Raw genomic sequence first — 21,779 nt, forward strand, 5'->3', positions numbered from 1 at the left:
TTTTGTTTTAGAGACATGGGGTCCTCTACATTACCACTGGGCTCCGGAATCAATGTGGACTTGACTTCCTGTCTGTTTGATGTGTTTATTGACATAAAAAGCCATTATGGAATCTCGAAAGTAACTCGAAATACAATATCTTACTAATTCACATAGCCTACAGCAAATCAACACATTCTGCCCAGAGGTAGACCCCGCTGGGACGTCCTGTACGGCTCTGCGCAAAGACAAACCTCCCCCTGCCATATTCCTCCCCATTCTCCCTGACCTCCTTCCCAGTTCCCTCAATTCCTCTGTCCCCAAAATCTGTCTGGTGTCCCGTCGCGTCCCGCGCACCCAGTCCCAGGCAGACAGACAACTGTTGAAGGCGGTTGCGGTTTGATCGAGATGCCAGCCTAACGTTGCCTATAATACCCACACACTCGCTCCGAGCCCCGGTAGTAGTTAACCACGCCCCCTCCGAAGCCGGACCGCAATGATTTAGAAGTTCAGGAATCCCACGTGACGTCACCCTAGGGGTGATGTAATGCTTCTGTAAATAGAATGTATTGTAATCCTGCCTCAGTCCAACGTGGTTCCTCTCAACTCAGTGCCGCTTGTCCGCTCCACTTGTTAGGTAAGTTTATCACAACGAACTTTCTATAGCCCACAACTGTTCGGGTGGATTAAAACATATTTTTAGATTGGAACGAATTCAGCGTTTGGTAGATTTTGCGATACATTTTTTATTTTGCTTGTTAAAGTTTGGTGTGTGCTGTGCTAGTCCCGCTTGGGTTCATCAACGAGCTGCATGTCTATTTGGGGGGTGTGACCGCAATCCGCAGCGGTGTCGGCTTGTTTATGAGGGGCTCAGGTTGATATAACGCGGGTCATGTTCTTCACGTTAGACTGAAGGCTATCAGATTATCTGTACGTGAAGTAGCAGTTTATCCGTGCTGATTTTAGTTAATTGAGGACTTGGTACAGACTACAGAAAAAGGGAAGTTGGAAGTTGATTGTTTCATAAACAACTGCTGAAGTTTTTGCGCACGACAAGCATTTTGGGCAAACAAACTGACAGGTGAATTCAGAGTGTTGTGTGTGTGTGTGTGTGTGTGTGTGTGTGTGTGTGTTTCCACATGATGCCGAGTGATTTGTTAAACGTTATTGTCTTTTGCATTAGTGCAACCATTATCTAGCCCTAAACTCTTGTTAAACAAAAACAATACACATCATACTATAGCCCATGTTTGAGTTTGTAATACAATTTCAGTAGCCTAGTAGCCTGGTCAAAACTAGTATTCCTATTAATATTTCATGGTTGTAGTGATGATGATGATGATGAATGGGGTGGTTGATTTATTTTCAACAGTAACACACACATATGCACACACACACACACCTATGAAGTCACTTCTCCGCACATGTGGAGCAGGGGAGGAATATGGTGACTGCTTCAGAGCAGGTTTCAGCCTGCCCGGAGCTGTTCCCCAGCACACTCCTTCCCTCCCTCTCTGTGTCCTGACTCTGACACCGCTCTGTATGCGTCCCAAATGGCAGCTATTCCCTATATAGTGTACTACTTTTGATCAAAGCCCTGGTCAAAAGCAGTGCACTTAGGGAATAGGATGTGTGTCCCCTCCCTGTCTCCCTCGATCTCCCTCCCTCCGCCCTCCCTCTCTCTATTTTTCTCTCTCTCTTTCTCTCTTTCTCTTGCTGTCTCTTTCTCTTGCTGTCTCTTTCTCTTGCTCTCTCTCTCTCTCTCTCTCTCTCTCTCTCTCTCTCTCTCTCTCTCTCTCTCTCTCTCTCTCTCTCTCTCTCTCTCTCTCTCTCTCTCTCTCTCTCTCTCTCTCTCTCTCTCTCTGTGCCTCTCTTCACTTTTTTATGTTCCCTCCTCTGTCTGCCACTCACCTTTCATATCTCTACCCCCTCCTCCTCTCTCTGTCAGTCACTCACCTTTTATATCTCTACCCCCTCCTCCTCTCTCTGTCAGTCACTCACCTTTTATATCTCTACCCCCTCCTCCTCTCTCTGTCAGTCACTCACCTTTCATATCTCTACCCCTCCTCCTCCTCTCTCTGTCTGTCACTCACCTTTTATATCTCTACCCCTCCTCCTCTCTCTGTCTGTCACTCACCTTTTATATCTCTACCCCTCCTCCTCTCTCTGTCTGTCACTCACCTTTTATATCTCTCAACCCCTCCTCCTCCTTTTCTCTCCTCTCCCTCATAACTTTAACATCATAACTCAACCCCTCCTCCCTCAACCAAAACATATCCCCACTCTCTCTCAGGCTAAACCTACCTAAGTGAAGTGTGTGTACACTACCTAAGTGAAGTGTGTGTACAGCAGTATGTGGACACCCCTTCAAATTAGTGGATTCAGCTATTTCAGCCACACCCAATGCTGACAGGTGTATAAAATCGAGCACACATCCATGCAATCTCCATAGGAACATTGGCAGTTTGCCTTACTGAAGAGCTCAGTGACTTTCAACGTGGCACCATCATAGGATGCCACCTTTCCAACAAGTCAATTCGTCAAATTTCTGCCCTGCTAGAGCTGCCCCGGTCGACTGTAAGTGCTGTTATTGTTAAGTGGAAACTTCTAGGAGCAACAACGGCTCAGACGCGAAGTGGTAGGCCACACAAGCTCACAGAACGGGACCACCGAGTGCTGAAGCATGTAGCGTGTAAAAATTGTCTGTCCTCGGTTGCAACACTCACTACCGAGTTCCAAACTGCATCTGCAACCCACGTCAGCACAAGAACTGTTCGTTGGGAGCTTCATGAAATGGGTTTCCATGGCCGAGCAGCCGCATACAAGCCTAAGATCACCATGCGCAATGCCAAGCGTCGGCTGGAGTGGTGTAAAGCTCGCCGCCATTGGACAATGGAGCAGTGGAAACACGTTCTCTGGAGTGATGAATCACGCTTCACCATCTGGCAGTACGACAAACAAATCTGGGTTTGGCTGATGCCAGGAGAACGCTACCTTCCCGAATGCATAGTGCCAACTGTAAAGTTTGGTGGAGGGGGAATAATAGTCTGGGGCTGTTTTTCATGGTTCGGGCTAGGCCCCTTAGTTCCAGTGAAGGGAAATCTTAACGCTACAGCATACAATGACATTCTAGACGATTCTGTGCTTCCAACTTTGTGGCAACAGTTTGGGGAAGGCCCTTTCCTCTTTCAGCATGACAATTCCCCCATACACAAAGCGAGGTCCATACAGAAATGGTTTGTCGAGATCGGTTGTCAGGAGCGACGTGTATGCGGTGAGTGAAGTCAAGCGCAGGACACAGAGATACTAGCAGACGTACTTTACTAATAGTAAAGAACAAAACAAAACCTCAGAACCGGGAGGGAAAAAACAACATACACGTAATAAGACAAAAGCGATGCCGATACCGCCTAGACACAAACAATAACACACAAATACCAAACGTGAGACAAGGGTAATTATAGGATCTACAATCAAACATAATAGACAACAGGTGTAACCACTCAAGACAAAACAAGACAAACACCGAAACATCGATCGGCAGTAGCTAGTACTCCGGGGACGACGAACGTCGAAGCCTGCCCGAGCAAGGAGGAGGAGCAGCCTCGGCAGAATCCGTGACAGTATCCCCCCCTTGACGCGCGGCTCCAGCCGTGCGCCGACCCCGGCCTCGGGGACGGCCAGGAGGACGCGGAGCAGGGCGAGTCGGATGACTCCGGTGGAACTCCGTCAAGAGGGAGGGATCTAGGATGTCCCTCCTAGGGACCCAGCACCGTTCCTCCGGACCGTACCCCTCCCACTCCACGAGATACTGCAGACCCCCCATCCGACGTCTCGAATCCACGATGGAACGGACTGAGTACGCCGGAGCCCCCTCGATGTCTAGTGGGGGCGGAGGAGCCTCTCGTATCTCATTCTCCTGGAGTGGACCAGCTACCACCGGCCTGAGGAGACACATGGAACGAGGGGTTAATGCGGTAATTTATGGGCAGTTGTAACCTATAACATACCTCGTTCAATCTCCTCAGGACTTTAAATGGCCCCACAAACCGCCGACCCAGCTTCCGGCAGGGCAGGCGAAGGGGCAGGTTTCGAGTCGAGAGCCAGACCCGATCTCCAGGTGCATAAACTGGACCCTCACTGCGGTGGCGATCGGCGCTCGCCTTATGCCTACTGATAGCCCGCTGCAGATGGACATGCGCAGCGTTCCATGTCTCCTCCGAGCGCCGAAACCACTCATCCACCGCAGGAGCCTCGATCTGGCTCGGGTGCCAGGACCGGCTGATACCCCAACACACACTGAAAAGGAGTAAGATTAGTGGAGGAGTGGCGAAGTGAGTTTTGGGCTATCTCTGCCCAGGGGATATACCCCGACCACTCCTCCTGCCGGTCCTGGCAATAGGACCTCAGAAACCTACCCACATCCTGGTTTACTCTCTCCACCTGCCCATTACTCTCAGGGTGAAAATCCGAGGTAAGGCTAATCGAGACCCCCAAACGTTCCATAAACGCCCTCCAGACTCTAGAGGTGAACTGGGGACCCCGATCAGACACTATATCCTCAGGCACCCCGTAGTGCTGGAAGACGTGTGTAAACAGGGCCTCAGCAGTTTGTAGGGCAGTAGGGAGACCTGGCATAGGAATGAGACGGCAGGCCTTAGAAAACCGATCCACAACGACCAAGATCGTGGTATTCCCCTGGGAGGGGGGAAGGTCCGTGACAAAGTCCACCGATAGGTAAGACCACGGCCGTTGTGGAACGGGTAGAGGTTGTAACTTCCCTCTGGGCAGGTGTCTAGGCGCCTTACACTGAGCGCACACCGAACAGGAAGAAACGTAAACCCTCACGTCCTTTGCCAAGGTGGGCCACCAGTACTTCCCGCTAAGGCAGTGCACCGTTCGACCTATACCCGGATGACCAGAGGAGGGTGACGTGTGAGCCCAATATATCAGTCGATCACGGATCTCGAGCGGCACGTACTTCCGCCCCTCTGGACACTCAGGAGGAGTAGGGTCGGTACGTAACGCCCGCTCGATCTCCGCATCGACCTCCCACACCACCGGTGCCACTAGACAAGACTCCGGAAGTATGGGAGTGGGCTCAATGGACCTCTCCTCTATGTCATATCGCCGGGACAGGGTGTCTGCCTTCACGTTCTGTGACCCTGGTATATACGTGAGCTTAAATACAAACCGGGCAAGAAACATGGCCCACCTAGCCATGTTCAGTCTCCTCGCTGCCCGGATGTACTCCAGGTTACGATGGTCAGTCAGAATGAGGAAAGGGTGTTTAGCCCCCTCAAGCCAATGCCTCCACACCTTCAGAGCTTGAACCACCGCTAGCAGCTCCCTGTCCCCCACGTCATAATTGCGTTCCGCCGGACTGAGCTTCTTAGAATAAAAGGCACAGGGACGGAGTTTAGGAGGCGTGCCCGAGCGTTGAGACAGTACAGCACCAATCCCCGCCTCGGACGCATCCACCTCCACTTGGAACGCCAAAGAGGGGTCCGGATGTGCCAGCACCGGAACCGAGGTGAACAGGTCCTTCAGATGTCTAAACGCCCTGTCCGCCTCAGCCGACCACTGCAAACGCACCGGGCCCCCCTTTAGCAGGGAGGTGATGGGAGCTGCTACCTGTCCAAAACCCCGGATAAACCTCCGGTAGTAATTGGCAAAACCCAAAAACCGCTGCACCTCCTTAACCGTGGTGGGAGTCTGCCAATTACGCACGGCTGAAACGCGGTCAATCTCCATCTCCACCCCTGACGCGGACAACCCCTGTCCATGCAAATCCCGGAAAATCTCGTCCACAAATGATTGGAAGACTGAAGGAGCATTCATTAACCCGTATGGCATGACGAGATACTCATAGTGACCCGAGGTGGTACTAAATGCTGTTTTCCATTCATCTCCCTCCCTAATGCGCACCGGGTTGTAAGCGCTCCTGAGATCCAATTTTGTGAAGAATCGCGCCCCGTGTAATGACTCGCAATCAGAGGGAGAGGATAACTGTATTTAATGGTAATCTGATTGAGACCACGGTAATCAATACACGGGCGCAAACCCCCATCCTTCTTCTTCACAAAAAGAAACTTGAGGACGCAGGAGAAGTGGATGGCCGTATGTATCCCTGTCCCAGAGATTCGGTGACATATGTCTCCATAGCCGCCGTCTCCTCCTGAGACAGAGGATACACATGACTACGCGGAAGTGCAGCGCCTGCCTGGAGGTCTATCGCACAATCCCCCTGTCTATGAGGTGGTAATTGAGTCGCCCTCTTCTTACTGAAGACGAGTGCCAAATCTGTATACTCAGGAGGAATGTGCAGTGCGGGCATTTGGTTCGGACTTTCCACCGTCGTTGCCCCTACGGAAACACCTATACACCGCCCGACACACTGATCAGACTATTCCCTGAGAGCCCTCTGTTGCCATGAAATGTTGGGGTCATGAGATATTAACCAGGGAAGTCCCAACACTACAGGAAACGCAGGAGAGTCAATCAAATACAACTGTATAATATCCTCATGAACCCCCTGCGTCTTCATCTTAAGTGGCGCTGTGACCTCCCTAATCAATCCTGACCCCAAAGGGCGGCTGTCTAGGGCATGGATAGGGAAGGGCACATCAACTGGTATGAGGGGAATCCCTAACTTATACGAGAAACTGCGATCAATAAAATTCCCAGCTGCGCCTGAATCGACTAGCGCCTTATGCTGGGAGTGAGAAGAAACCTCGGGAAACACAACTTGGATACACATGTGGACAACAGAGAGCTCTGGGTGAGTTGGGCGCTTACTCACCTGGAATGACTCATCAGTGCGTGGCCTGCTGCCTCGATCCCTAGGAGACCCTCCCCAGCACCGAACCGCAGTGTGTCCTCTGCGGCCACAGTTGGTGCAGGGGACGGCCTCTCTCCTGGTCTCTCTCTTCTTCTCTCTAGCACCAGCACCCCCGAGCTCCATAGGGCTCGGCTCGGAGGTGCTGAGGGATGGAATGGACGGCCCCAGCTCCAGACGTCCGCGGGTAGCCAACAGGGTATCCAGACGAATCGACATGTCCACCAGCTGATCGAAACTTAGGTTGGTGTCCCTGCAGGCCAGCTCTTGGCAAACGTCCTCCCGTAGGCTGCACCTATAGTGGTCGATGAGGGCCCTCTCATTCCATCCCGCATTGGCAGCCAGAGTCCGGAAATCCAGTGCGAATTCCTGCGCGCTCCTCTTCCCCTGTCTGAGGTGGAACAGACGCTCCCCCGCCGCTTTCCCCTCTGGGGGATGATCGAAAACCACCCTGAAGCGGCGGGAGAACTCCGCATAACTGACTGTAGCGGCGTCTATTCCCCTCCACTCGGCGTTGGCCCACTCCAGTGCCTTGCCGGACAGACAGGAGATGAGGGCGGAAATGCTCTCGTATCCCGAGGGCGCCGGGTGAATGGTTGCCAGGTAGAGTCCTACTTGGAGCAGGAAACCCTGACACCTGGCCGCGGTGCCATCATAAGCCCTCGGGAGCGAGAGCCGAATCCCACTGGACTCCGGAGATGGAACGATGGGTATGGCTGAGGGTGGTGGTATTGTTGGAGGAGGTGTGGGCAAACCTCCTCTCTCCCATCGGCTCAAGGTGTCCATCACATCTTGCATGGCGGTGCCCAGTTTCTGGATCATGGCGTCTTGGTGGATTACGCGCTCCTCCAGTGATCCCGTTGGCACCGCTGATCCTGCTGACTCCATGGTGAGTTGTGTTATTCTGTCAGGAGCGACGTGTATGCGGTGAGTGAAGTCAAGCGCAGGACACAGAGATACTAGCAGACGTATTTTACTAATAGTAAAGAACAAAACAAAACCTCCGAACCGGGAGGGAAAAAACAACATACATGACATATGACAAAAGCGATGCCGATACCGCCTAGACACAAACAATAACACACAAATACCAAACGTGAGACAAGGGTAATTATAGGATCTACAATCAAACATAATAGACAACAGGTGTAACCACTCAAGACAAAACAAGACAAACACCGAAACATCGATCGGCAGTAGCTAGTACTCCGGGGACGACGAACGCCGAAGCCTGCCCGAGCAAGGAGGAGGAGCAGCCTCGGCAGAATCCGTGACATCGGTGTGGAAGAACTTGACTGGCCTGCACAGAGCCCTGACCTCAACCCCATCGAACACCTTTGGGATGAATTGTAACGCCGACTGCGAGCCAGGCCTAATTGCCCAACATCAGTGCCCGACCTCACTAATGCTCTTGTGGCTGAATGGAAGCAAGTCCCCGCAGCAATGTTCCAACATCTAGTGGAAAACCTTCCCAGAAGAGTGGAGGCTGTTATAGCAGCAAGGGGGGACCAACTCCATATTAATGCCCATGATTTTGGAATGAGATGTTCAACGAGCAGGTGGCCACATACCTTTGGTTATGTAGTGTATGTTGGTTGGTGTGTGTGTGTGTGTGTGGGGGGGACAATAGTTGCCTTAGTGACGGCTGTAGTGTGGCCGAACGACAAGTATGGTGGCTAACCTCTATGGTTAGACAACGACCGGTGTATTCTGCATCCAGGCTCAGGGCTGGTCATCATGGTCACTGATGGTTAAAGATGGAATCCGCAGTAGGGGAAACAGCGCCACTGTCCACCCCACGGTCGTTGTTATTGTTTTGTTGATGAAGCAGAGCTGGGGAGTGTCGAGCATTAAGGTAAAAAAAATTGCAGTACATATGCTGTTGTTCTATGACACATGCAATGATGTCCGAGGGAAAAAACTGTGTTGGTTGTTTGCAGTCTTTGTTGTTGTAATATCACAAACAGATGTGGCAGTTTGACCATGAAGGACTCCAGGTCTAAAGAGCTCAAGCTGAAACCATAATGGCCTTGATATAAAGTGACCTTACGAAGATCGTTGTGGATCAAAACGTTGTCAGTAAAGATGGCAATTGGCAGCATAATGTGTGGGTGCCTTTCTGTTGTCTTTATAAAGTTGACTGGAACAGCTTTCTCAGAGGGCGCTGCCAGGTAAGAAATAAAACACCTTCAAGGAGTTTACCAACCAACCAACCCAGCTCTCCTCATAAGACCTCATAAGACCCAGGCATCAGCTCTCCTGAAATTCTGTGTCCTGATTCAGACACAGCTCTGTCTCCGTCCCAAATGGCCCCCTATTACATATGTATAGTGCACTACTGTTGACCAGAGCCCCGGGCCGTGGGACGCGTTTGACATGGCTGTGAGGAATGTCTGGGGTGTCAGAGTTCACGAGGTCCTGGTCTCAGAAAATGAAGGGCTAGCACTTCTAATAAGTCATAATTACCCCCATCATATCCCCTCCTCCATCTTAATTTCACTGCTGTGGTAGGGGTCAGCTGGGGGTTGGCATGAACCCTCTGTCCCTCTCTCTATCAAGTCTCTCACAAGTCTCTCTCAAGTCTCAATGCTTGTGTTGTTCAGAAATGGGACTTATTGTGTGCTCTCTAACAAAGGCAATCACAGCATAGGCCTACACTATACTGAAGCTTAAATCACGTCTCAAGTCAAGATTATGCCTAAGAGTAGAGCTGGGATGATAAACAGATTATACCGATCACTTATCGCAGACAATGTGAAGTTTGAAATGAAATAAGTTTGCTAATATGGGTGATTGTTGATGGGATAATTGATGGCTACAACCATCAATCTAGTAGTAGTAGTTTAAAGGATCATTTAAAGAACTGTTGTGCACATTGATGTTATAAACTTATCCTTCTATTTATCATTATTACATAAATTCAGGCAATTTATTGCGATATGGATTTTTGGGTAACACTTGACACCCAGCGTCATAATGTCATAACAGCTGACATAACTTGTCATAACCTGTCATAATATGGCCATAACACTGTCATGACACATATATTTAGACCTGTTGTGACATATATTGTGTTATTTTGTGGCTGGTTATGACACCTACATAAGAGTGTCAAAACTCACAAAACCTACCACACAAGGCAATACATTCCATTACACCATAGCCTACTTGTCAACAGTATGTTTATGTCATATAACATTTTCTGAAATTGACCATATTAAATTATAATTGTAATTGCACACACATTGATGTCAGACATGCACCTACCCCCAATGCTCTGTTTCTGATGACTGGGATGAATGCAGGAGCAGATTTCAGGAGCAGGACAAGACACCCTCTTTTTGACTGATGTCTGACATAAGGGCATGTATGTGATAGGCCTATCTGGCTTATAAGATTATGATGGTCATAATGCTTCTTGACAGTGTCATAAAGTATATTTTCTTAGTCCAAGTAAAGTGACACAGGATGGTCATAATGCTCCTTGACAGTATCAAAGTGTTTTTTCTACAAGTTATTTAAAAAACAATTACAAAATTCATTACAAAAACAACAAAATAATTAAGAAACAAACTTTCAAACGAAAGGAAACTTCTTGGCAGGGAAAAAACACATTTGAATATACAGTATGTGGGTTTTGACACTCCTATGTAGGTGTCATAACCAGCCATAAAATAATGCAACATGTCACAACAGGTGTAACTATATGGGTCATGACAGTGTTATGACCATGTTATGTCAGCTGTTATGACATTAGGACATGGTTATGACCGTGTTGTTTTGTCCATAACGCCCACCTCTACCTAAGAGTAGAGTGTCATTCAGTCAGGTGTAGCAGACATATTAACAGCCATTTGTGTCTGTTTATAACGCACATTGTTGAAGAAAAGTTTCTGATTTATGGTCATTTTTGCAGTTTGTACAATTCTTTTGCACTATGAAAATGTTGCCCTGAATCTTCTCTATCACATCCTGATTAGGAAAAGCTCAGGGCCCTTCGATGTGTCACACTCACACTGACCCTGACTGCATCGTTGTCTCTGAGATAAGGTTCCGTCCCAACAGTCATCCATCATCAGTGGGTTGGGATGTGGTATGGATATGAGACACTACTGCTAGGATTGGATTAGTTTCAATTTTTATTAGTCCTATATACTGTATAGGAATAAGTCAGTCAGTGTTATTGGGAATTGATTATGTCAGATCGCATCTGACTTGATCTTAAACCAAAATAATGTCCAGATTGTTGCTGACTTTAAGTCAGTCTTAAAATGCTGACTATTTATGTTTGTCTCTCCTCTTGTCTTTCTGACTGTAGGTTTGTCTCTCCTCTTGTCTTTCTGACTGTAGGTTTGTCTCTCCTCTTGTCTTTCTGACTGTAGGTTTGTCTCTCCTCTTGTCTTTCTGACTGTAGGTTTGTCTCTCCTCTTGTCTTTCTGACTGTAGGTTTGTCTCTCCTCTTGTCTTTCTGACTGTAGGTTTGTCTCTCCTCTTGTCTTTCTGACTGTAGGTTTGTCTCTCCTCTTGTCTTTCTGACTGTAGGTTTGTAATAGCGATGAATGATGAACAGGACCGGCCCTATGGATGCAGCGCTCCTGGCTGCTCGCAGGTGTGTGTGTGGACCTCTAGTAAAGAATCTCCTCACCGCATTATGATTTGATATCTAATATCTTATTTTAGTCAGATTTTATACATTTATGCCACTTAACAAATAATTTCATAAATCTATGTTTTAGTGAGCATGCTAAGTTGATCTCTCTCTCTATTCGCCCCATACAGCGGTTCCAAAGAGAAGACCACCTGATGATCCACAGACACAAGCATGAGATGACCCTGAAGTTCTCCTGCACCAAGGCTGATCCCCTCGCAGGTGAGAATAACATGTATAGATGTAGACCGCATAGAGAGGACATTAGCTTTGTAATGATGATTATTTATATTCTGTTTGTTCTGTTTCCAGTCAAGGATAATCTCCACTACCATAGATTGTCCCTCTTTTTCCTTTTCTGTTTCACCCTGACTCTTTCTTTCTCACTTTCTCTGTCCCCCTGTTTCACCCTTATTAACTTATTACCCAGAGTTCTTTATTTGTGTTTCACTAATGTGCTCAGTCTGTCAGGATTTTTTAGTGTAGAGTTTGTGTGTCTGACAATATTTCTCGTCCCTTCCGGCCAGTAGAATACGAGTGTCCTTATCAGTCTTATCCCTCCCCCCTCCTCCCTCCCCCATTCCTCCCCCCTTCACCTCTCTGACCAGCTGTCTGTCACTCAAGCTTAGTGTTGTCTGGTTCAGGTGTGTGTGTCCGTGTGTGTATGTCCGTGTGTGCGTATGTGTGTGTGCGTATGTGTGTGTGTGTGTGTGTGTGTGAACATGTGCATGCATGTTCGTCTATGTGTGTGTGTGTGTGTGTGTGTGTGTGTGTGTGTGTGTGCTTACGTGCTTGTATGCGCGTGTGACCTCTCTTCAGTGGCTGATGAAATGTGAGGATGAGAGGATACAGTATGAAACCAGATAAGCTGTATCTCTGACAAACAGATGGAACTGGATCCCATATGTACAGTAGCATGACATACAGAACAGTACAGTAAAATGATGACTTGTACCTGCTTTTGTAGTGATAACAAGTAGAGGTAAGATACTATAGTATTTGCAGCACATACAGAGATGAGAAGAGAACGGTTGGTTCACAACAGACTAGAGCACTAGTGGCCAAGGCTCAGCCTCAGACAAAAACACACTCTCAATCGTGCAGGCCAGGGGAAAGCCCTGTCTGGCTGTTACCGTGGCAATGGCTGTCTGTCTCTCTGGGCTTAAACATCTCTGTTGACCTTTGACCCCCACCAGTCAGGTTCTATCCTGCAGGGGTCTGTAGACACTCAGCCCTGGAGGAAATCTCCTGTCAAAACAAAGGAGTGCCGAGCCTGTGACTCTTGACTCCTGACCTCGCAACCTTTCAACCCTGATAGTTTAGACTACAGGTGAGAGAATCAGTCTCTGTCTGATCTTATCTCGGTTACGATGGTGATCGCTCTGGGGTGAAGTTTCCCCTAAGTACAGATCTAGGATCAGCTTCCCCGCCCCCAATCCTAGCCTTAACCATTAGTGAGGAAGATGTAAAACTGACTACAGCGGCTATGGGCAACATCAACCTACACCATGGTGATCTGCTCCTGAGCCTGTGGCTGGGAAGGCTGTCATGGTGGTGTAGGGAAGGCTACACAAAGCAGGTTGAACATAGTTCTAGTGATGTTGAAACCATGCTAGCTGTAAGCTGCCTGAGGTGCTGGTTTAGATCTGTCTCTGCCATAACCAAAACCTCTCTGTGTACTTCGACATGGGCGTTTAGCCTAGTGGTTAAGAGCGTTGGGTCAGTTACCGAAAGGTTGCTAGTTTGAATTCCTGAACCAACTAGGTGAAAAATCTGTTGATGTGCCCTTGAGCAAGGCACTCAACCCTAATTTGCACCTGTAAGTCGCTCGGGATAAGAGCTAAATGACTACAATGTAAATGTAGCAATATCATGGTTGTTATGATTTCTGTTTGATGCTTAATGTCTGTTTGCTCTCTCTGTGCTGTGTGTAATCAGACCAGACCCCAACGCCGACCCGTTTCCTGCGTAACTGTGAGGAGGTGGGCCTCTTCAATGAGATTGAACAGGAGTTCCGCCAGGCACAGGAGGAGCAGAACATTAAACAGGTTACACACAAAAAAACTACATTCCCATGAAATCTCAGACATATACAGCAAGCGGATGAGACTTTAACATATGCCGCGTTCATATGCTAGTCGGAACTAGGAAACTCCAAAATGTCAGACTTTCTGATTTGTTGAACGCGGCACATGTATAACTACAACCAGTTAGCATGTCGGAAATGTTTCCGACATCAGAGTTTCCTAGTTCCGACTAGCATGTGAACGCAGCAATAAACTTAGATAGACATTGCATCATTGTATCTGTCCAATTATGGCATTTGTAAGAGCACTTGCAGGGCCATTGAGGCCATCTCTATGAGTTGGCAAACATTCTGAAAGGGTGCATACTGCCACCTGGAGTGTGTTGTTTGAACAGGTATAAAGCCAAGGTTGGCGATTTACTGCCACCTGCAGTAATGGAATATTTGCTCAAGAGTAATTCATTGGCTGATCCCTCCTGGTGACCTGGATGGAATTATGTGGTCCTTCCTTAACCCATAGGAAGTTCCACCCAGTTGACTAGCCTACTTCAAAATGGTGAAAGTCCTCAACTCAAATAGAGTCTTCTATCTCTATGGACTTGAACTACAAAACTGTCATTTATCATGACAGTAATTACTGTACTAGCACATTAAGCCATAACCATAGCCAGAGAGCATACTGATTGTCTTGCATGCTAGGTTTAAAATCAAATCACATTTATTTTCTAAAGCCCTTTTTACATCAGCAAATGTCACAAAGTGCTCTACCGATACCCAGAAAGAGCAAGCAAGGTTTCTAGGCTCTCGTATGAAACTAGCAAATGGAACATACAAACAAATATGAGTCCTTCACCAGGTTGGCAGGTATTTTGATTGACAGGTCTGGCAGGTATTTTGATTGACAGGTCTGGCAGGTATTTTGATTGACAGGTCTGGTAGGTATTTTGATTGACAGGTCTGGCAGGTATTTTGACTGACAGGGAAGTATTGAGTGACAGGTTAGTGACAGACAGACACCATTGACAGGTGCGGCAGGTAAGAAACACCATGCGATCACATTCTTATTAGCATGGTAAGCAGCCAGACAGACTGACACACAACGGACAGACACACACACACACACGTGTGCACACGCACGCATTCATGCACACACACACAATGCCACACACTCCAAGATGTAAAATTGGTATGTAGAAGTGTGAATTCTTTCAGAGTACATATTAAAACTAGTCGTCTTTTCCTCTTCTCTCAGACTCAGAGTCTCCCTCAGAATGGATCATCATGTGCAAACCAGCCCCAGCCCCACTCCCAACACCAACCACAGTCCCAACACCAACAACAGTCCCAACACCAACCACAGTCCCATGGTGGTATGAGGGGTCTCAGCTGCAGCATGGCTGGACAGCAAGCACTGCCCTCTGCCCAGTCCAACTCAGTCATCACACAGGCCCACTCCATGCTCACACACTCAGGGTAAGTACACAGAGAAAAAGATTCAGACACACACACACACAAAATCACACACACACAATTACACGCCAAACACACACACATCTCTTCAACATGTTACTGTTGCCTGCTTCCTCTACCTTTCACCCCTCTCTCTCATCTCTCTCTCTCCCTCCCTCCCTGTACCTCTCACCCCTCCCCTTCTGCTGTCATAACCATAACTCATTCTGTCTGGAGCAGGCTGTCATTCCCCAGACAGTCTAATTTATTAGGCCTTAATGAATTAGAGAGAGAGGGAGTGAGAGAGGGGGGGGGTGGGGAGATGGGGGGAGAGAGATAACAATTGAAGAGAGAGAGAGAGAGAGAGAGAGAGAGAGATGGGGGAGAGAGAGAACAATTGAAGAGAGAGAGAGAGAGAGAGATGGGGGAGAGAGAGAGAGAGAGATGGAGAGAGAGAGAGAGATGGGGGGAGCGAGATGGGGCTACTGGCTATTAAAATACACCATTGGTCCCCATTCAACCCCCTCCCCCCTTTCTATCACTCTGTCTTTCCCTTTGCCTCTCTATCTTTCTTTCTTTCTCTATTTCTCTCCCCATATTTCCCCTCACCCGTCATCTCTCCCTCGGCCGTTGACACAAACCAGTCATCTGGTCCCAGGTTCCAGCCCCGGCCCCAACCAACTCCAGCCCCTGCTGCAGTCCGAGACCAGGGCAGTGTGGTGGTGGTGGTGTTGGTTACATGGCCGTGGCTATCACACTGCAGAGCATGGAGATTAGGCATGGCTCTGTCTTTAGTCTCAACTCCAGACATCTGGCCCTGCTTTCTGAAACCTGTCACACATACAGTTACTAATCTCTGGTGTGTGAGGCAGAGAGTTGAGCTGTCTAGTCAGTCCATGTGCTGGAAAGAGGGTGTGTTATTGATACCTTCTAACGTACCTTTATGAACCCTTACATTCTCTCTCTGGCCAATCGGTGACGTTCATTGATTGATTCAGAGTCTATGTTTCAGAACTTGAAGACACTGCTGCTAGAGGTCTATTCTCAGTCCCTAATGACACCCTATTCCCTTTAACCAGGGCCCATAGGCCACTGGTCAAAGTAGTGCACTATATAGGGAATAGGGTGCCATTTGGGACACAGCCCTAGTGTTTCAGAAGTAACAGAAGTTCTTCAGAAGAGTTAGAGTGGGCTTAGCTACAACACAGCATAGGACAGTTGAGTATTACAGTCCAGTTGATTACAGCATAGTACTGCCTAGTAGAGTACATTGAGTAAGGAAGGGAAGGGACCATATTACATGGCCAGTTAAAGTCAGACAACGTCTTCCTCTGTAGCCCAGGCCGAGCTTGCTGTAGCAATGAGGTGATCCGTGTTGGATTCCGGGGATCCGACTGTTTCTCCCTGTGTTTACCACTGGTTTCCACGACGACCCCATCTCCGAGTGTCTGGCTGTTGGCCCGGGCGGACTGTTATGGTTACGTTAGGAGGCGTTGTTTTGGTTCGGGTTCGTTCTTTTCTTTTTGCACGTTTAAATCGCTGCTTGCTACAGAGTCAGTGGTGACATCACCAGGGATGACCTCAGCGCAGCGAGGGAGGACAACGCAGTCTGATTGCCTGAGAGCCAAAAACATTACATCATCACATCGCACCCCAGCCCCTTCTGTGGCGCATGTCTCTCCCTCCGCTCAATCTATTACTTTTCCCCTCGCTTTTCTTTCCCCCTATACTTTCCATCTTTCTGTCTCTGTCTCACTCTATCACTCTATCACTTTTATTGAACCTCCATCTCTCTTTCTATTGCTTTATCTCACCGTACTTTCCATCTCTTTCTCAGCTACATCGAACTTTCTCCCTTTACATCTCAATCTCTTTCTTCTTTCAGTCTCTCCCTCATCCTCTCCACTCTACCGCTCTCCCATGTTTCTCTCTCTTTTCTCTGTCCCTGATCTGAGACCAGTGTAGAGGCTGGTTACTGAGGTTCTCTGACATCTCACTATGTCTTTCTCCCACTGATCTCAGACCTGTCCCTGGGCCCCTCTCCTCCCTACTGCACCTGAGGAACAACAGACAGAGACAGCCCCTGGCCGCCTCCATGCCTGGCACCCTACCAGACCCAGCCATGCAGGGAGCATCTGCCCAGCACATGTCTGTGAGTACATACAAAGTTACTGACACTGGCCTTCTTTAATGAGCCTATACTTGAGAAATACCTATTTCTTGTTACATTGCTATTACCAAGTCCTAGTATTACATTGTAATTATCTAGTGATTACCCTTTGGAACTGATTGAAGTAGGAAGCATTTACCGGCTGTATAGATTTCAATAGATTTGACTTGTTTTCAAGGTGAAATTGTGTAGAAATAATTAGTGATTTGTTATGTTCCTCAGATGGAAAGACAGATGTCTATGGGATCCAGTATGATGAGCATCCAAGGTCCCGCCCAAAACACTTCCTGCTCTTCACCTCAGGTACTGACCAATCAGAATTCTCTTTCATGGTACCGACCAATCAGAAGGCTCTTTCTTGTTTCACATGATGTTCATGTTTCTGCATGGTTCTCTATGGTGACAGAGATTAAAGGAGCTGTTGTTTGGGCTTGTTATCCTGAACTATTTCTTCCAATAAAAACAGGAACAGATACTCACCTCTTATGTATGTCATGTTTTTCATGCTGCCTATGCTCTTGCACACTCTCTCACCTTTTCCTTCTCACATATGTACGCACGCACACACACACACACTCTCTCTCTTCTCTCTCTCTCTCTCTCTCTCTGTGGGGCCCCATTCACCCTCTGGCTATTCTCATTCCTCCTAGGCTGGAACAGAGAGGAAATGGAGTGTAACTCTACACCTTTACACACACTATCCCCAACCAGAGGAAGTCACAGTTTACATGTTCTCCCTCTAGCCCTCTATCCCTCTATCCCTTTACCCCTGTAATTCACTCAAAAGTTATATCTTTGTGATTCTCCATTTTACTTTACCTTTTTCTCACTTATTCACCTTTTTTGGTTTTTAAAGGCTGTCTTGAAGAATTTGCTCTAAGTAAAATCCAGCACACAAAACACACACAAACCACTTCACAATCTACAACTTTAAACAGGCGCTAGACTCTCCAAGAGACTCCCCAGCCACACACAGGAAATGGCCTCACGTGCTGACCCTGTGCTTGGGGACTATATGGTGTCATGTTTCTGAACCAGAAAGGTCTCTGGCTAACATCTGACCCACAGCCTGGGGTTGGTTGGTCTTTGTGTTGTAGCACTCTCCTTCTCTCCTCTGACTAGTAGCTCTCTCTATGGACTCATATCTATACCTGTTTTGACTTGAGGAATTTGACATGGCCAACGTACAACTGTTGCTTGTCTTGGAATCTTATAATGAATTGAATGACTCGTTTCTGGACTTTGTATTGGGAAAAAGATATAGAAAGAGTGTTTTGTAAAGTTGATGTATTTTAAACTCTTTATCGTTTAGCTTGACAAATGGCTCAGCAGATTAGAGAATGAGACTTGTGGGTTATTAATTGTATAGCATCTGGGTTAGCTTTACTGAAAGTAGGTCAAGTTAGCTCCGTTCTAGAATTCAACAACTCTGCTAGTTAAACAGTGAGGCCTTCAGTGCATCCCAAATGGCACCCTATTCCCTATAAAGTGCACTACGTATGACCAGAGTAGTACACTATAAAGGGAATAGGTTGCCATTTGGGACTTATTGGATGTGTGGAACAGTGAAGGATATCTGTTTGACTCTGTCACATGAGGTAGAGTACTGTACGGCATGGTTTCAGGGTGATCAGCCAGACAGAAATATCAACCTGTTGGAGTAATGTACCAGTATAGATCTGTGACGGAATCATATAATCCACAGTGTTACAGGGTTTCTATGTAGTAAACAGAGCTCCAGGACTCTTATACTGTCGCTGCTGAGTGTGTTTGTATGTGTGTGTGTGTGTGTGTGAGAGAGGAAAGAGGGAGAGAGTGTCTGTGTGGCTGGCAAAACTGGCCCAGACAGCTACATGACCTCATCGTTGGCACTCTCTAAATGTACTCCCTTTTTTCATTGGTGAATGGAACGAAAAAATAAACTACTTCTCTTAAAGAAATATTGCGTAACCGACAGCAATAGTAATGTTGGATGATGTCATGCCCCAGAAACAATCTCTGTTTGTGTCCCAAATGGCACCCTATTCCCTACATTTGACCAGAGCCCTATGGGCTTTCTATAGGCTCTGGTCAAAAGTAGTGCACTATATAGGGAATAGGGTGCCATTTGGGACACATCCACTGCCCGGCCTCTCTTGCTGAGTGTGAGAGCTCACAGCTGTGAAGAGTCGGGAATGTGTGAGTATTCAGACCCTTTGGATTTCTTTACATATTATTGTGTTACAAAGTGGGATTAAAATTGATTTAATAAAAAATGTTGGTCAACAATCTACAGAAAATACTCTGTCAAAGTGGAAGAAAAATTATATATATATATTTTTTAACGATTATTAGAAATTAAATAACTAAAATATAGTCGTTGCATAATTATTCAGCACCCTGAGTCAATACATGTTAGAAACACAGCTGTGAGTCTACTTGATATATCTATAACAGCTTTTCACGCCTGGAATGTGCAATATGTGCCTGTTATTCTTTTCAAATAATTATTCAAGTTTTGTCAAGATGTTGGGGGATCATGGCTAGACTGCAATTTTCAAGTCTTGCCATAGATTTTTAAGCAGATTTAAGTCAAAACTGTAACTTGGCCACTCAGGAACATTCACTCTCTTCCTGGTAAGCAGCTCCAGTGTAGATTTGGCCTTGTAGGTTATAGTCCTGCTGAAAGCTGAATTCCACTCCCAGTCTCTGGTGTAAAGCAGACTGAAGCAGGTTTTCCTCTTGGATTTTGCCTGTGCTTGTTTAGCTCCATCCCGTTTCTTTTTATCCTGAAAAACTCCCCAGTATTTGCAAATGTCAAGCATTCCCATAACATAATGCAGCCACCACCATGCTTGAAAATAAAGAGGCAGTTACTCAGTGATGTGTTGGATTTGCCCCAAACACAAGGCTTTGCATTTAGGCCAAAAAGTGTATTCCTTTGCCGTTCTTTTTTGCAGTATTACTTTAGTGCCTTGCTGCATACAAGATGCAAGTTTGGGAATATTTGGAATATATTCTGTATATTTGTATTCTTATTTTCACTCTATCATTTAGGTAATTATTGTGGAGTCACGACAATGTTGTTGATCCATCCTCAGTTTTCTACCGTCACAGACACTGAACTCTGTAGCTGTTTTAAAATCCCCAATAGCCTCATGGTAACATCCCTGAGCAGTTTCCTTCCTGTCCTGCAGCTCAATTCAGAAGGACGACTGTATCTTTGATGTGTCTGGGTGGTTTAATATATAATCCACAGCATAATTATTGACCATGCTTAAACAGATATTCAATGTCTGATTTGTTATTGTTACCCATCTACCAATCACTGCCATTCTTTATAAGGCTTTTGAAAGCTCCCTGGTCTTTGTAGTTGAATCTGTGCTTGAAATGCAATACTTGACTGAGGGACCTTATAGATTTTGTATGTATGGGGAACAGAGGAAGGGTTAGTAATTCAAAAATCATGTCAACCCCTATTATTTTACACACTATGTGTCCATATAACTTATGTGATTTGTTAAGCCACATTTTAATCCTGAACTAATTTAGGCTTGCCTAAACAAAGGGGCTGAATACTTATGCAACGACTATATTTTAGTTATGAATTTTTCTTTGACGTTAGAGTATTTTGTGTAGATTGTTGGCAAAAAAATATATTAGATCAATTTTAATCCCACTTTGTAACACAATAAAATGTAAAATAGCAGTAAAGAGTTTCATTACAAATCGCTATATATTCATTTTCAGAAATGTTGGTCAATTTGCTTTTATTGTTTAATGGAATTGTGTGTTTTTTCACTATCTAATCATGGCATGGGGTTGTTCAATGACAGGCATGTATTTGTTTAAAATCTATCACTTGATGGTTTCATTTCAGCGAGACCAATAATCATGTTTTTTTGCAATATGCTATATATCCTCCTCACTCTCAGGGAAATAAGTAGTACTGCTAGGTTTTACACAGTCAAATATAACAAATAACTAAATTTTTTATAAAGAACTGTACAAATTAAACATTTGTGACAATATATTAAAAAAATTATAGAATATAAAAAAAAATATCCAGAATGACTTACAGTGAGGGAAAAAAGTATTTGATCCCTTGCTGTTTTGTACATTTGCCCACTGACAAAGAAATGAATAGTCTATAATTATAATTATGTAGGTTTATTTGAACAGTGAGAGACAGAATAACAAAAAAGAAATCCAGAAAAACACATGTCAAAAATGTTATACAGTGGGGAAAAAAAGTATTTAGTCAGCCACCAATTGTGCAAGTTCTCCCACTTAAAAAGATGAGAGAGGCCTGTAATTTTCATCATAGGTACACGTCAACTATGACAGACAAATTGAGAATTTTGTTTCCAGAAAATCACATTGTAGGATTTTTAATGAATTTATTTTCAAATTATGGTGGAAAATAAGTATTTGGTCACCTACAAACAAGCAAGATTTCTGGCTCTCACAGACCTGTAACTTCTTCTTTAAGAGGCTCCTCTGTCCTCCACTCGTTACCTGTATTAATGGCACCTGTTTGAACTTGTTATCAGTATAAAAGACACCTGTCCACAACCTCAAACAGTCACACTCCAAACTCCACTATGGCCAAGACCAAAGAGCTGTCAAAGGACACCAGAAACAAAATTGTAGACCTGCACCAGGCTGGGAAGACTGAATCTGCAATAGG

The 21,779-nt window shown here is 46.2% G+C and overlaps 1 protein-coding gene across 2 annotated transcripts in view; it reads left to right on the forward strand.

Annotated features, from left to right (window-relative positions):
* The first annotated feature begins 559 nt into the window (after window positions 1-559).
* LOC121586690 (cyclic AMP-responsive element-binding protein 5) overlaps window positions 560-21,779 on the forward strand; it is a 36,347-nt gene continuing 15,127 nt past the window's right edge. For both annotated transcript variants that reach the window (XM_041903607.1, XM_041903608.1), the window contains exons 1-7: window positions 560-616; window positions 11,360-11,426; window positions 11,597-11,687; window positions 13,404-13,513; window positions 14,744-14,964; window positions 16,963-17,092; window positions 17,333-17,413. In XM_041903607.1, coding sequence (XP_041759541.1) covers window positions 11,373-11,426; window positions 11,597-11,687; window positions 13,404-13,513; window positions 14,744-14,964; window positions 16,963-17,092; window positions 17,333-17,413 — 687 coding nt within the window. In that variant the 5' untranslated portion in view covers window positions 560-616; window positions 11,360-11,372. The remainder of the gene's footprint in view (window positions 617-11,359; window positions 11,427-11,596; window positions 11,688-13,403; window positions 13,514-14,743; window positions 14,965-16,962; window positions 17,093-17,332; window positions 17,414-21,779) is intronic.

The sequence above is a fragment of the Coregonus clupeaformis genome, chromosome 17 (assembly GCF_020615455.1).
Source record: "Coregonus clupeaformis isolate EN_2021a chromosome 17, ASM2061545v1, whole genome shotgun sequence".
NCBI lineage: Eukaryota > Metazoa > Chordata > Actinopteri > Salmoniformes > Salmonidae > Coregonus > Coregonus clupeaformis.